General features: G+C 46.5%; 1 protein-coding gene across 13 annotated transcripts in view; it reads right to left on the bottom strand.

Moving 5' to 3' along the window:
- Positions 1–12774, bottom strand: part of LOC121587827 (neuroligin-3) — an 81994-nt gene that overhangs the window by 6578 nt on the left and 62642 nt on the right. For all 13 annotated transcript variants that reach the window (XM_041905015.1, XM_041905011.1, XM_041905012.1 and 10 more), the window contains 5 exons: positions 12480–12629; positions 10637–11699; positions 9606–9724; positions 9174–9434; positions 6587–7504 (listed from right to left, as the gene is read on the bottom strand). In XM_041905015.1, coding sequence (XP_041760949.1) covers positions 6587–7504; positions 9174–9434; positions 9606–9724; positions 10637–11699; positions 12480–12629 — 2511 coding nt within the window. The remainder of the gene's footprint in view (positions 1–6586; positions 7505–9173; positions 9435–9605; positions 9725–10636; positions 11700–12479; positions 12630–12774) is intronic.

A 12774-nucleotide genomic window follows, 5' to 3' on the forward strand; every position in this document is an offset into this window, starting at 1 on the left:
TGTGTGCTTAAAATTGCTACGAGCTAGCCGCCAAGTGCTGGTACTGCCATCGCAAACCTTAACTTCCCCCTCCACCTCCCCATATACACACACACACACATACACATACAGAGCACACAGATGTCGAGCAAGTGTTTTATTTTTGTTTTTTTCCAACTCCGCCCTGAGGGTGAAAGGGGGCAGAGAAAAAGAGAAATTCGGAATGCGAAGGTGGTGGGTGGGTTGTGGCAAAACCCACTTCTAAAAATTGCTGTCATGTCGCGTGCCAGCACCAGTACCAGCAGCAGCAGCAAAGCTGTACGCCTGCCGTGTGGTGCAAAAAGGGGCCACACTTTCGCTAATGCTTCAACCGGCAATTGGCCACGGGAACGGAGCAAGCGAAATGGGGGAAGGAGTAGAGGGCTCCCTGGAAAGGGGGGAGTGGGAGGAACGAGGAGAGGTGCGTGGAAAACGTAGAGGATGTATTTAATTTGCCTTTTGCGCGAGCTTCCCCGTGCGCTTCCGGTACGGTGCGGCGCAACCATTCGCTAATCACTTTATCTTTCGCGGTCGCCGGAAAAGCGGCCGGAAGCGGAAGCGGCATCGTTTAAGGATTTCCTGCCATTTCTTCCCTTCCCCTTGCCCTCACGGTTGTGCCCATGTTGCTTCTTCTGCTTGCAAGAGGGCGCGCGCGTGTATGTGTGACCCTGCGACGGTGTGCAACTGTGAAGCTTTAATTATACGGAAATAGTTATTTGATAAAGCCTTTGGGGGGTAGTGGTGGTGGAGTGGTTCTGTAAAACGGGTCAATGTGTGTGTGTGTGTTTTCTGACGCTCTTGCGTGACGACAGTGACACCATCTTGCTTACGTCCCCCCACGAACGACCCCCAACTGTGTATTATTGCGAATAATTGATTGAAAATAATCGTCTTAACAAATGGCGTTCCATCATCATTTCCACCGTTTTGTGTGTGCGTGCACGCGCTCGAAAAGCGGAAACTCTGGGAGAAGAAAAAGGGAAGGGGAGTGTTTCTTTTTGTAGTTTTGCCCCCCCCCCTTTTTGATGGTTGGATGCGTTTGAAAAGTGGAGCACACCGCGTGTATGCGTGTTGTAAGCGAGGTTTAATTTGATTCCCACCCTGGTCGGGTTCTCGGGTAGATTGTTTAACGCGCGCTAAAAGCGTTCAGCGATTCAGTAACAACCTGGGCGGTGCCACGGCAATGCCTTTTGGTGCCCGCCCGGCAGGGGGTGGTTGGTTGGCTTGAAAAGATATGTATGTAACAGGGGAAGAGGTCCTGCTGCGCTTCGCGCCAACCCGTCCGTCCGGTGTGCTGTTTGACGATGGAGTATTGTTGTAAATAAATAGTTGCAACACTAGGGGGGAGGTGGAGAGAAATGAGGTGAAACTGAATGAATGCCTGTTAAGTGGTTTTGTTCTGGTCTCCCCCCCCCCTCCGGGTGGCCATCGTTGCACGTGGTGCGTTGGGATTACCGATGCGAAACCGACCCGCCGTCGTGGGACTTATTGACCGGCAGAGGATGAACATCATGATGGACGTATGTTTATTGCAATACAATGCGATGAATGGGTAAACGATGAACAGCGATGGTGTGTGGCGAGCGTTAATGCGCGTTGGCTTTTCCTGCGGATGCCCGCCATCAATCAAGATTAAAGGCGACACTGCTTTTGGCGGGAGTTTAAAATGGGTTGACAGCAATTGTCGCCGTCTGGTTGGGTTGGGGACGCATGCTGACCAACGGCAACAATACAAAACAAACAAAAAAAAAAACACACACACACACACGAAAGCAAGAAAGGCGATCCAGAATTGCTTACCGAAATGATAATAATAAAAAATGGACGCTGGTGGTCTTTATTCTCGAAACGATGCGGGTTTCAATATTCAATATTCTTCCTTCAAAGTAACACTCCACGGGAATCCTTGAATGAGATTTGATTTGTTGTAACCGTTTTTTCGGCACCTCATTTTACGTGTGTCCAAACAGCAGTAAAAAACCAGACTTATCATTTAACCTCAAATGCGACAAAAATGCATTCAAACATGTTTGGAGCGCGCGCCTCGGCAGGGTGCGTCATGCAGAAATCGTTCGCCTGCATTACCGCACAAACAACAGAACGCCAGGAGTGTGTTCGGAATTTTAGCACCTTTTGGAAAAGCGCAGTAATTTGTATGTACGTGTTATTTTGTAACAACATATCTAGAAACCGTAACACAGTCTTTGTATTTAAGCGTTATTAACGTAGATACATCACCAAACGAACTGACCGGCTTAGAAGTGGCGCTAAGCGGACTTGTAAATGTTCCGTTAAACTTAGATCAATCAAATGCCAATTTTGGATAAAATCATTTACTATATCTGCTATACATAACTTATTATAATACACACTATCAGCTATAGACTCATTGTAACACACTTAGGAAAGCCAAACCACACTATTGAAACACATTCATTATAACACATCCAGCAAATCAGATCATACCATACACACCCGAAAGAGCTCAGGCCACACCGTTCATATAAAAACAATTGTGGCACACTTATCAGAACCAAACGAAACATACAACATAAGCAGGAACAGTTTTTACATTATAACCCAAAGCAGAAACAGTATATGCATTAAACCCAAAACAGGAACCTAGTGACAAGAACCATCGTTCTTGTCAACAAAAGACAAAAGTAACTAGCTGAGTGAAAACAATAACTTTACAACATACAACCCGGAACCAAATGTACGAAACCCATAACATATCTTGAGTATAAATAAAACCAATTCCGACCATAGCAAGTCAGGACTAATAGGGCTATGCCCATCCAACATCTATCGACTTCTCATTTGAAGAGTTTAGTTATCTCCCCCTTCCCAAGGTAAGGCCTCTAAACTCCAACGTTTCCAGTAAGGGAAACCTCCTAAAGGTTTCTATGATCGCCTGGACGATCAAGTGTCGAAAAGTCCGCTTCCAACAAAGTGTTATTCTACCTCGATACATGTCAGCCGCGATGCATGTAATGCCGCGATGGTACGCGTTGATCAGTTGTACCGTATACTACATGGCGACCGTAACTATCTCCAAACTTACTACAATTCATTACTTCAAATATTTTGCCTAATAACTGAAGAGACCATTTTAAACAAGATTCGGTATACAGTGAAATCTCTCTAAGGAGAATCTTCAAGGGACCAACAGCTTAGAGAGATGTACATGTTGAGGGAAACTAGTAAAGGTGTTGCTATGAAGTATCCAAGAAACCACAAGAAAAACATGGCATCCTTTGACCAATGTTTTTATGAACCATCATCCAAAATTTCATCTTACCGCGTGGCCACATGAGGTGAAATATCAAGGTCCTTGAAAGAGAACAGGTCGAAGCGCTTAGAGTAAATTGACAGAAAGCCATGGGAAAATTTTGACAGTCAAAGTGAACATTGTTTATGTTTAGCGATGGACGTTCCTATGGAGTGAATGAGAGTTTTGTTCAGCATTTTACATTCAATTCCTGTTAGAATATTTGAAGAATTAGAATCCAATTAGAATATTATATGACTGATACAATCCAAGGATCTCATTTATCATTCGTAGCCGGATTATACGTAAATGACGGTATGCATATTGGACCAGTGTGTGTCGATTGGATGTTTCATTTTACTCGCAGTGTTCAATTTAAAGTAAAAAGGACTTCTTTAACCCAGTTGAACATGTTAAACTTTCCTTTTTCCAGCAGGACCGTTGCAAACGGTAGTGGTTTGTGGTCACGGAATGGCAAACAATGAAAAAGGTTATCAATATTTCTGGATACAGAGTAGACTGCAATTACTTCTCCTTTATTGTCCAGAACTCCGGTCTCGTAGTACAGTCGTCAACTCGTACGACTTAACAACATGCCCGTCATGGGTTAGATCCCCAAATAGACGTAGGATTAGTGCGGCCATACGTAGGATTGACTATCCTGCTATGGGGGGAAATCAATTAGTCACTGAAAGCCAAAGCCCACAAGTGGTACAGGCAGGCCTTGACCGACAACGGTTGTTGAGCCAAAGAAGAAGAAGATTGTCCAGAAGTGATTGACCGCAAGAAATTTGACCAATATAACGTTCCTAATAGTAAATTCGTCCACTTTTGCGCGTTAACTATTAGCCGTTTGTTTGTAAATACTTTTTCATGAAACTGTCAAAAGCGTGCTAAAAATGGCAACCTAGCAACGGGCTTTGCATCGACCTGTTCTCCTTAATAGATCTTGTGAAATATACAGCGAAATGAACTATTTGACAGGTGAAATATCTGACAGCTGCTGCTAAAGGGTTACGGGTGATACAACATCCGCTTTCGAAAGTAACTTTAAAAGGATATCTTCTTAAGCATAACATTCCCAAAATGAAAGAAATGATGAATTGTTGAATGAAAATTAACGAAATATTTAACATTGAAGTTCTTTAATGGAATTAGTTACGACTTGGTGCACGTTATTTGTTTGCATTGCACATCACCTGGTTGCTGTGATGCGTTATCTGACAGATATTTCGCCTGTCAAATAGTTTATTTCGCTGTATATTTCACCTCATGTGGCCGCGCGGTTAGAGAATTTCGGCTGCCAAATCGCATATGCAGCTTGAAGGATATTCGCCTTAGGGAGGTTTTGATCTTGGAGAGACATAAAATGGATGGAATATGAAGGGACCGTCAAAATATTCATCCTAAATAAACAATCCATCGTGAAAAGACTACATCTTAGAGAGATTTCACTGTATTACGTATCGTAATTAGTACACAAATTGACTTATGACCGCGGTTTGTTCGAGACCGGCTCCATAGTGCACTGTTTGTTAACTATCATATATTGAACTCAAAAGCATGTCCACTAGCAAGCTTTGAACAAACAGAATTCGGTTTGTATTGAAGAAATTTACAAAAAAAAAATCCAAGGAAGCGTTCAGTGTGTAGTTCATTTCTGAAGAGCTATACCACAAACATAGATTGCATTAATTTTCTAATGTTTTTCTTATTTGCCTTTGTTTCTTAATATAATGATGGTGATGTTGATGATGATGATGATGATGAAAAGTCCCACCTCTTACCCCAACATAAGTTTAATTGCAATAATTTTGGAACAAAAATGCCATATAAATACGACAAAAAAAAATATAAAAGATACCTGAAGGGACAAAACATGTTGACTTGGAGGATCCTTTAAAATACCTTAATGGCCCGATCTTTGCCTAAAGCTTTTAAGCTTACTATTTTGCGTGATGATTAATAAGGTGAAGCATTTTCTCCTTCGACTTAAAGCTGACACTATAATCAAGGGGCAGTTTGGTAAACGCCGCAAAACGAATAACAAAACAAATCCGAAGCCAAAGCACAAAACCACCATCCAACCAAAGCTCGCCGCATCACTTTCGGAGCAACTAAGTATCCCACCAAAATGGTTTTGATTGAAACGTGTGGGTGTGTGTGTGTTTTCTCTTCGTCTTTATTTACTGATATAGTTTTTCACCCTCACCCGGCCTTAGGTACAGGTTTATTCTTTCCCCTCTCACGTATGGCTTCTGATTCATCATGTAACACGCTCCCCCGCATGTTCCCACCCCTATCTTCTATTTCGGCCTGTCTGCGCGCTTACTCCTCATACTACGCTTCTTACACACTAACACAAACAATATGCTTCGCTAAAACTATCCCTCCACACAACACAGCATTATGAAAAAACGCAAAACGTAACAGTGAACGAGAAGAATGGTGTGGCGTTGCACAACATAACGAACCTCAAATAACAATCGAAATACACGTGTTCAGCTCTCTCTCTCTCTCTCCCCTTTCCCACTGTCTTCTGTTCTCAGCTCTAATGGTGTGGGAAGTAATCCCGTGAGTGGACGACCGTAGCGCCATCCTAACAATCCTTAGCAATCAATCAGATAACGGATAATGAGGAAGAACGAACACGGACACGGCCGGACGCGAACCAGCACGGTCGGACAAAAGGATGAACCGGTTTAGTATGGTGGGTCGCAGTGCCGTATTCCGGTCACTGTTTCCGGGAAAGACAGAGAAAGAGAGAGAGAGAGATGGAGTGAATGAACGGGATTGACGCTTGATCGTGGGCTGCCACTGCCTCCCGGCAGCAGAATCATAATCGGCCCTAATGTCTTCTTCTGCCTGCTGTTTTGCTTTTGTTAAAGGGAAAGCGTCGGGCCCCCCTTAATTGGAAGGCAGGGGGTCGTCCTCCTTGCTTTCCGTATCTTTCTCGTGCAAGAAATGAATGATGAGGATAAGATCGTGGGACAAACAACGGGTAGGGGTTGAAGAAACGGAACGAATGGAACCTGCCAGCCCTGTCTAACGGTGCAGAACATTGAGGTGAGCCTAAGTACTGCATACATAACGGAACGCAACTCAACGCGGACAAGAACTGGGTTTGTGGTATGATGGTGAGTTTGGGCCAATGGGTTGTGTGTAAAGGTGAGATGGTGGTGCTCGTCATGGTGTTAGTAGTAGTGGTGGTGCTCGTAGTAGTAGTAGTGGTAGTAGTATTAGTAGTGGTGGTCCGTTTTCAGATCGGTGTGGTCATGAAATCTAGTCTCGGTTTACCTGCATTGGGTCCGGCGGAGGACGCACTCAGTCCAGTTCCGCCAATGTTCCGTGGCAGCGTCATGCACTCGTTCCGGTTGTAGCTCATCGGGATGTGTACTTGCTGCTGCTGCTGCTGCTGCTGCTGTTGCTGGGAGCTGGACTTTGGCAGTGTCATCATGCCGCTCACAAACGTCCCCCCGCCCGTACCGGTACCGGTTCCGATGAAGGTTGAGTTTTTGATCGGGATGGCGATGTGTTCACTGCGGGGCGGCAGCTTGGCCGTACCGTACGCGTTGTTATTCGCTTGCAGCGGCATCTTCGTCACGTTCGGGGCCGGCACGTTACAGCTGGTCGCGTCACCACCACCACCACCAACACCACCACCACCACCAACACCACCAACACCATTACCACCGTTCCCGCGTCCATCGACACCGCCGTGGCCGACGCCACCGCCCGGCGAACCACTCTTCATCACGCTGATCTGCATCGCGTTCGTGCAGATGTGCGGCGACTTGACGTCGCCGGCCAGGATCAGCGCACCGGTATCGTGGTTCTCCACGTCCACGATCACGTTCGCCGACTGCGAGTGCCCGAGATGGTAGTGGGCGTGCTTGATCGGATCGAACGGGCCCTGCTGGTGCAGGCCGCCGCCCCGCTGCTGGTACTGCTTCTGCAGGCTCTTCACCTCGAGCCGCGTCTTGTCGCGCTGGTAGTAGACGCCGGCAAAGATGAGCACGTTCAGGATGAGCAGGCTGCACCCGATGGCGATGGTGACGCTCAGGGCGGTTGAATAGGCGGCGTACCCGGCCGCCTCCAGCCCGGCCAGCGTGTCGGTCGTGGCGTTCAGGATGGTGGCCGTCGGCACGAGCGCACTGTAGTTGCCCACCGGCATGCAGGTCGTTAGCAGGACCGGTTCCGCCGTTGTCATGACGACTGTAAAAAAAAAAACAAACAAAAATTATGACGAAATAAGGTAGATAGAAGGCTCAATGGGGATAGGATAGTATTATAAAGCATTAAATTAGAATATTTTTACTTTTATTTAAATTTTGGCTCTGTTTAAATGTACCAACTTTATGCGAACCTGTCGACTGAAACATGTCAGTACACTAATATACCAAACACTTTGAATTATGCCATTCGATAGTTCAAGTGTCCGAGCAAATCAGCCCAAAAGTATGCGAATTGCGCGACCCACCAATCGGACAGTGGGGCCCGTCACGATTCTAGTTAGCTTTTTATATGGAGTTTGACAGTTGGAGGCTGAAGTCTGGAGCCAACACTCCATACAAAACCACACACAAAAATTGCCTGCGATTTCAGTCTCAAAGAATTAGAATTATATTCGAGTACCTGCTCGAAAAAATGACAAAACAGGGCCGTGTTTCCATTTATCCCAAGGTGCATTAAAGAGATCAGGTGGTGGAACCTAGAAGCAAAGTGTATGTATTCATGTTTTTTATAACCAAATTTGAACGTTACTTTTTGACAGGACGGGTGAAAACTTTTGCTCAGACAGGATTTCTAGTAGCTTCACGAATACACAAAATACTCTTAAAATCTTCATCCAGAAGCAGAAGCGATACAAATCAACCTTTTAAATACATACACCTTGGGATAAACCCAACTAGGCCAGCCTACGAACTCAAAACGGAAAGGGCCTCAGTGGTTGTCAAATGCGGTCAAACAAGCCCCAAACTTATACTTAGGTTATAAAAAGGATTTTTATAAATTAAAATATGAATTCAAGAGTTTCCCAAGGGATTTGGTTGATTCCCAAGTACATAAACCCTTGAACGATAAACATGATTGTCAATCAAATTTAACTCTTGTAGTATGAATTATTACCAACTCCCACTTATTCAACAATCTTTTGCGTGCAATTGTCGTACGTGAAAAATGCTGAGAGTGATTTATTTGATGGGAAATTATAATAATCCATATTGGAATACAAATAATTTTCCTTTGCTGGACAAGTCAACACACTTCAGCATACTTTTAAAGGAGTTTTAAATGTTGTTAAACGCATACAAATAAAATTTCCTTGTCGCCATGACACTGTCACCGCTCGAAATATTTAAAACGACTAAAGAGCCGCCACGGACTCTGCCGACTATTGCTTTAGTATAAAATGCTGTCTGGTAGGGTATGGTTTTCATGTAAAAAAAGAATATAAAATGTAATAACATAAGCCGCTTGTAAAACTCTGATGAAATAACATGTTACACTCAAACATGTTACACTCAAACAACCAAAAACTATTTCCGATAGCTAGCGGTGCAATGTACAATGTTTAATCGCTCTCCCATTGGCTAGTTTCTATTTCCTTTGTTAGTACGAATGCTACTGTAACAAAGCTAAATTTCTCCATGGCACCAGCAAATCTGTACCCAGAAATAACACTAAACATTGTTGAGCACTCTACTACTGGGTCGAATTAATTGCGTTCGGCGTACAGTGCCGTGCTGTACTGGCTAATGGCTCATGCACAATTTCATTGCACCATCCACCGGAATGTGGTTACCGGGGCCAGTTTCTGAGCTCCCCAGCAACACTGCGGTAACAGTCGAAAGCGTGCGAAAGCCCGTGCTAAAACACCTACCGTTGGCGTGCAGTGCGTGGCCCAGCTCGCCGCCCGTCAGCATACCTCGCCGCTTGAGATTATCCTCCAGGTAGTTGAGCCGGCCGGCGAACGAGTCCGGCTTGACGAGCCCCTCGTACAGGTCCATGTCGTCGTGGTTTTTGAAGAGATTGTGCCTCGCTATCACGTCCTCCATGCCGGCTTTGTGTAGCTCCGGTATTAGCCGCAGCCAGATCGAGAGCTGATGCGCTCGGAAGTGGTTCTTCATCCGCGGTTTCATACCTGCAAGCGGGCCAGGAACGGGAACAGAGATGATGGTTGAAGATTAAAACACACACACACACACACACACACACACACACACACACACACACACACACACACACACACACACACACACACAGGTCGGTCGACAAAGGGAATGGGAATGGAAATAGGTGCGGTGCGCATTACCAATTTCCAGATATTTCTGATGCACCGGATCGTACTCCTCCCAGTTGATGCTGCGGAAGCGATTCCGTTCGCGGGATGCGGCCAGAATTGAGTCCTGCCGGTGATGCTCGTTCGGGTTGCTGGGTGGAGTTTGGAATTGGAGAGGAAAAATAGATTTAATCATGTTAATTGAGCTAATTTCTGGCGGAAGTGAATGGGGGAGGAGCTTTCGGGTTGAAATAAAACCGTGGATGTGATTGTGCAGGCGGTAATACACGGTGGACGTGTGTGGCAGATGGAAGAGCTGGGTGGAAGAAACGTTTGCATTGGAGTGTTTGCCGCATTTCTATGAACTCGCGCTTTCTTTAAGGTGAAACTAAAAAGTGGTGAACAAAATGAATAAGTGGTGGAATTTCAATTGGTGAAATTAAATTGAGCAAATTCAATTTTCGGTGCTGATCTTCAGGTCGTTGAAATCGATTACACTAATGACTCTGTTGATCGTTTGTGCCACATTCTCGGTAAAACATTCATTGAAGAACATCGGATAGCTACGATACACACTGCACATAATCATTACACTTGGGATAACTGTCAAATCAAAACCAATGGAAATTATAAACTAATCATTTTTGAGTGAATTTTCAAGCACTCATAATTCATTTCATGGTTCATTTTATGGTTTATGTTACAGGGTTTTCCAGGAGTTCCCATAGCTGTGAGATATTCTATTGATTTTTCCTTACGAGAAATGAACTTAATGTATTGGGAATTGGACTCTACAGCGTCCTTGTTTGATAAATCCAGTAAGAATTTTAAGGAGCCTGTATAAAAAGGGTGTCGTAGAGCCCAATTTCAAACATTGGAAGTACACTTCCAATAGGAAAGAGTCAAGGAAGTGTCCCACAACTAAGAGAACCCTTGGAAAACCCTGTAATGAGCTATGGTTAATAAACATCAGAGTAGGCTTTTCAGTTCACTTATAGAATTACGCAAGAAAAGAAGACTTGGAGTTTTTCATCTTTTGAGATTTAATTCTTCCCCGTACTTACCCAGTTCGGGCAAAGTTAGCCCAGTACACCATGAGCGCCTCGGACAGGGCCACCTCCGACTTGGTGTAGTTGCGCGGGAAGTGGTTAAACCCGTCGACCAGCGGCGCCCCGAACACGTACGGCAGGTCCTCGCCGTGCACCGTCCCCATGCGCTGCGGGTAGTCCCCGTCCTTCGTCTGGTAGTCGAACACGTAGAAGAAACACTTCGGCCCGGACGGTTCCTGTCCGGGCAGCGGCGGTGGCGGGGCCAACATGTCCCCGGTGTGCACGAGCGGTGCCACGAACTGGGCGTCGGACAGGGCGGAAACCGCCGCGTCGCGCATATTGATCGGATGCTGCACCGTCCGCTCCCAGTCCGTATACTCGTTCACCACCGTGTAGAAGATCTCGCTCAGATGGTACGTGTACGCGTTCCGCACGTACGTGCGCAGGATCTTGTCGCGCCGTTCGCCCTCGAACCCGCTCTGGATGTCGGCCGCACTGAAGCGCCACAGCGCCTCACCCGTCACCACGCCGAACAGCAGATCGTACCGGCCGGCCGCACCCTGCGACCGTTTGGACGTGCCGCGCACCGGCAGCTCGTCAATGTCCTGGTTGGAGCGGCCCGGCCGTATCACGACCCCGTCCACCGACGGGCCGAACGCGCTCAGGAAGCTGGGCGGCTGAATGTCGGCCCCGAACAGCTCCTCCAGCGGCACGTCCCGCAGACAGTCGACGATCTGCTCGTGGTTTTTGATCAGATCCTCCGGGATGGAGCAGTTCACCTCCTTCGCGAGCTTGAGCGCGTACACGACCGGATCCTCGACCAGGGCCCAGGACGAGTAGGCCGACCCGGACAGCAGGATCGCCCGATGGAACAGCCCCGGCACCATGGTGGGCGACGTCATCAGGAAGTTGATGCAGGCGGCACCGCTCCCGTGCCCGGCCAGCGTCACCGTGGCCGGGTCGCCCCCGAACTTGGCGATGTTCTGCTGCACCCAGTGCAGGGCGGCCATCTGGTCCATCAGGCCGTAGTTGGCGACGCGGGCCCGCAACTGTGGGCTGGGATTGGCATTTAGAAAACCTGCCGCAAACCGGGGAGGGAACGAATGGAAATCAGAGTGCGTTAGTGACGGGGGCAGTCTTCTGCGGGCAGCGAAAGCGGTCACTACTTTGAACCACCCAAAATTTTGCCATTTCATCGGGTTTTCAGCACTTTGCACTGAGCGCCAAAGCAATCCATTAATAAATTCATGCCAGCGGCTGATTCGCTGATAAGGATCGGAAAAGGGAGGGAAAAAACGGGCGCCGAAAGTCAACCCTCGAAATCGAAGCCAAAGTCGTGATGAATAATAAATGAATAATCGATTAACCTAATGAAAGCTTCGGCCGGCGATGGTTTTCAACACACTGTGCATACACCCGAATGGCCGAAGGGCACAGCCGGATCTATTCCGTTTGATGTCTATCAATAGAAGGATGCTTGTAACGTCATTCCAATGATCGAAAAATGGATTGTAGTGTATCATTTAATGTAGGGTGCCTTTCCACTGCGAACGCATCGTCATCATCATCATCATCTTCTTCTTTAGCATCCGGTGTATCGCCGAGGGGGGGAAGAGAATAAGTCTTTTAGCCTGAGTGGCTGAGAGATACAAAACTTTGCCCAAGGATATTCATCATCCTATGCATGATTGATGAATGAATGGCGGCAACATTGCTTCTTTGTCGGGCTGGAGCTTTTAAGGTTTGCAGGGGCAAATATTAGTGGTTCGAGTTTGCTTCGCTCCAGCCTTAAGAAAGCCTCCAGCCTTGTGGCTATTTTTAAATACCTGGAAAGCATGGGAAGTGGGGGAGAACTTACCCAATATACCTAACCGATAGTTTAACGTAACTACGACTAAATCACTGTAACTGGCTAGCACGGTGCCATCGTACGGGTTGCCGCTGTTCCACTCGAACGATTCTCCGTGTAAAAATACTATAACAGGCAGTTTCTTGTCACTTTGAGTGGCTGCATTCGAGAGAGAGAAAGAGACAGAGCAAGAGAGAGAGAGAAATAGAGAGAGAGAGAGAGAGAGAGAGAGAGAGAGAGAGAGAGAATGAATGAATGAAGACGAACAACAGTGTCATTTGGGTTGCCATTTGGAAGGACAAAC

This window comes from Anopheles merus, chromosome 2R, assembly GCF_017562075.2.
Source record: "Anopheles merus strain MAF chromosome 2R, AmerM5.1, whole genome shotgun sequence".
In the NCBI taxonomy this organism is placed as follows: domain Eukaryota; kingdom Metazoa; phylum Arthropoda; class Insecta; order Diptera; family Culicidae; genus Anopheles; species Anopheles merus.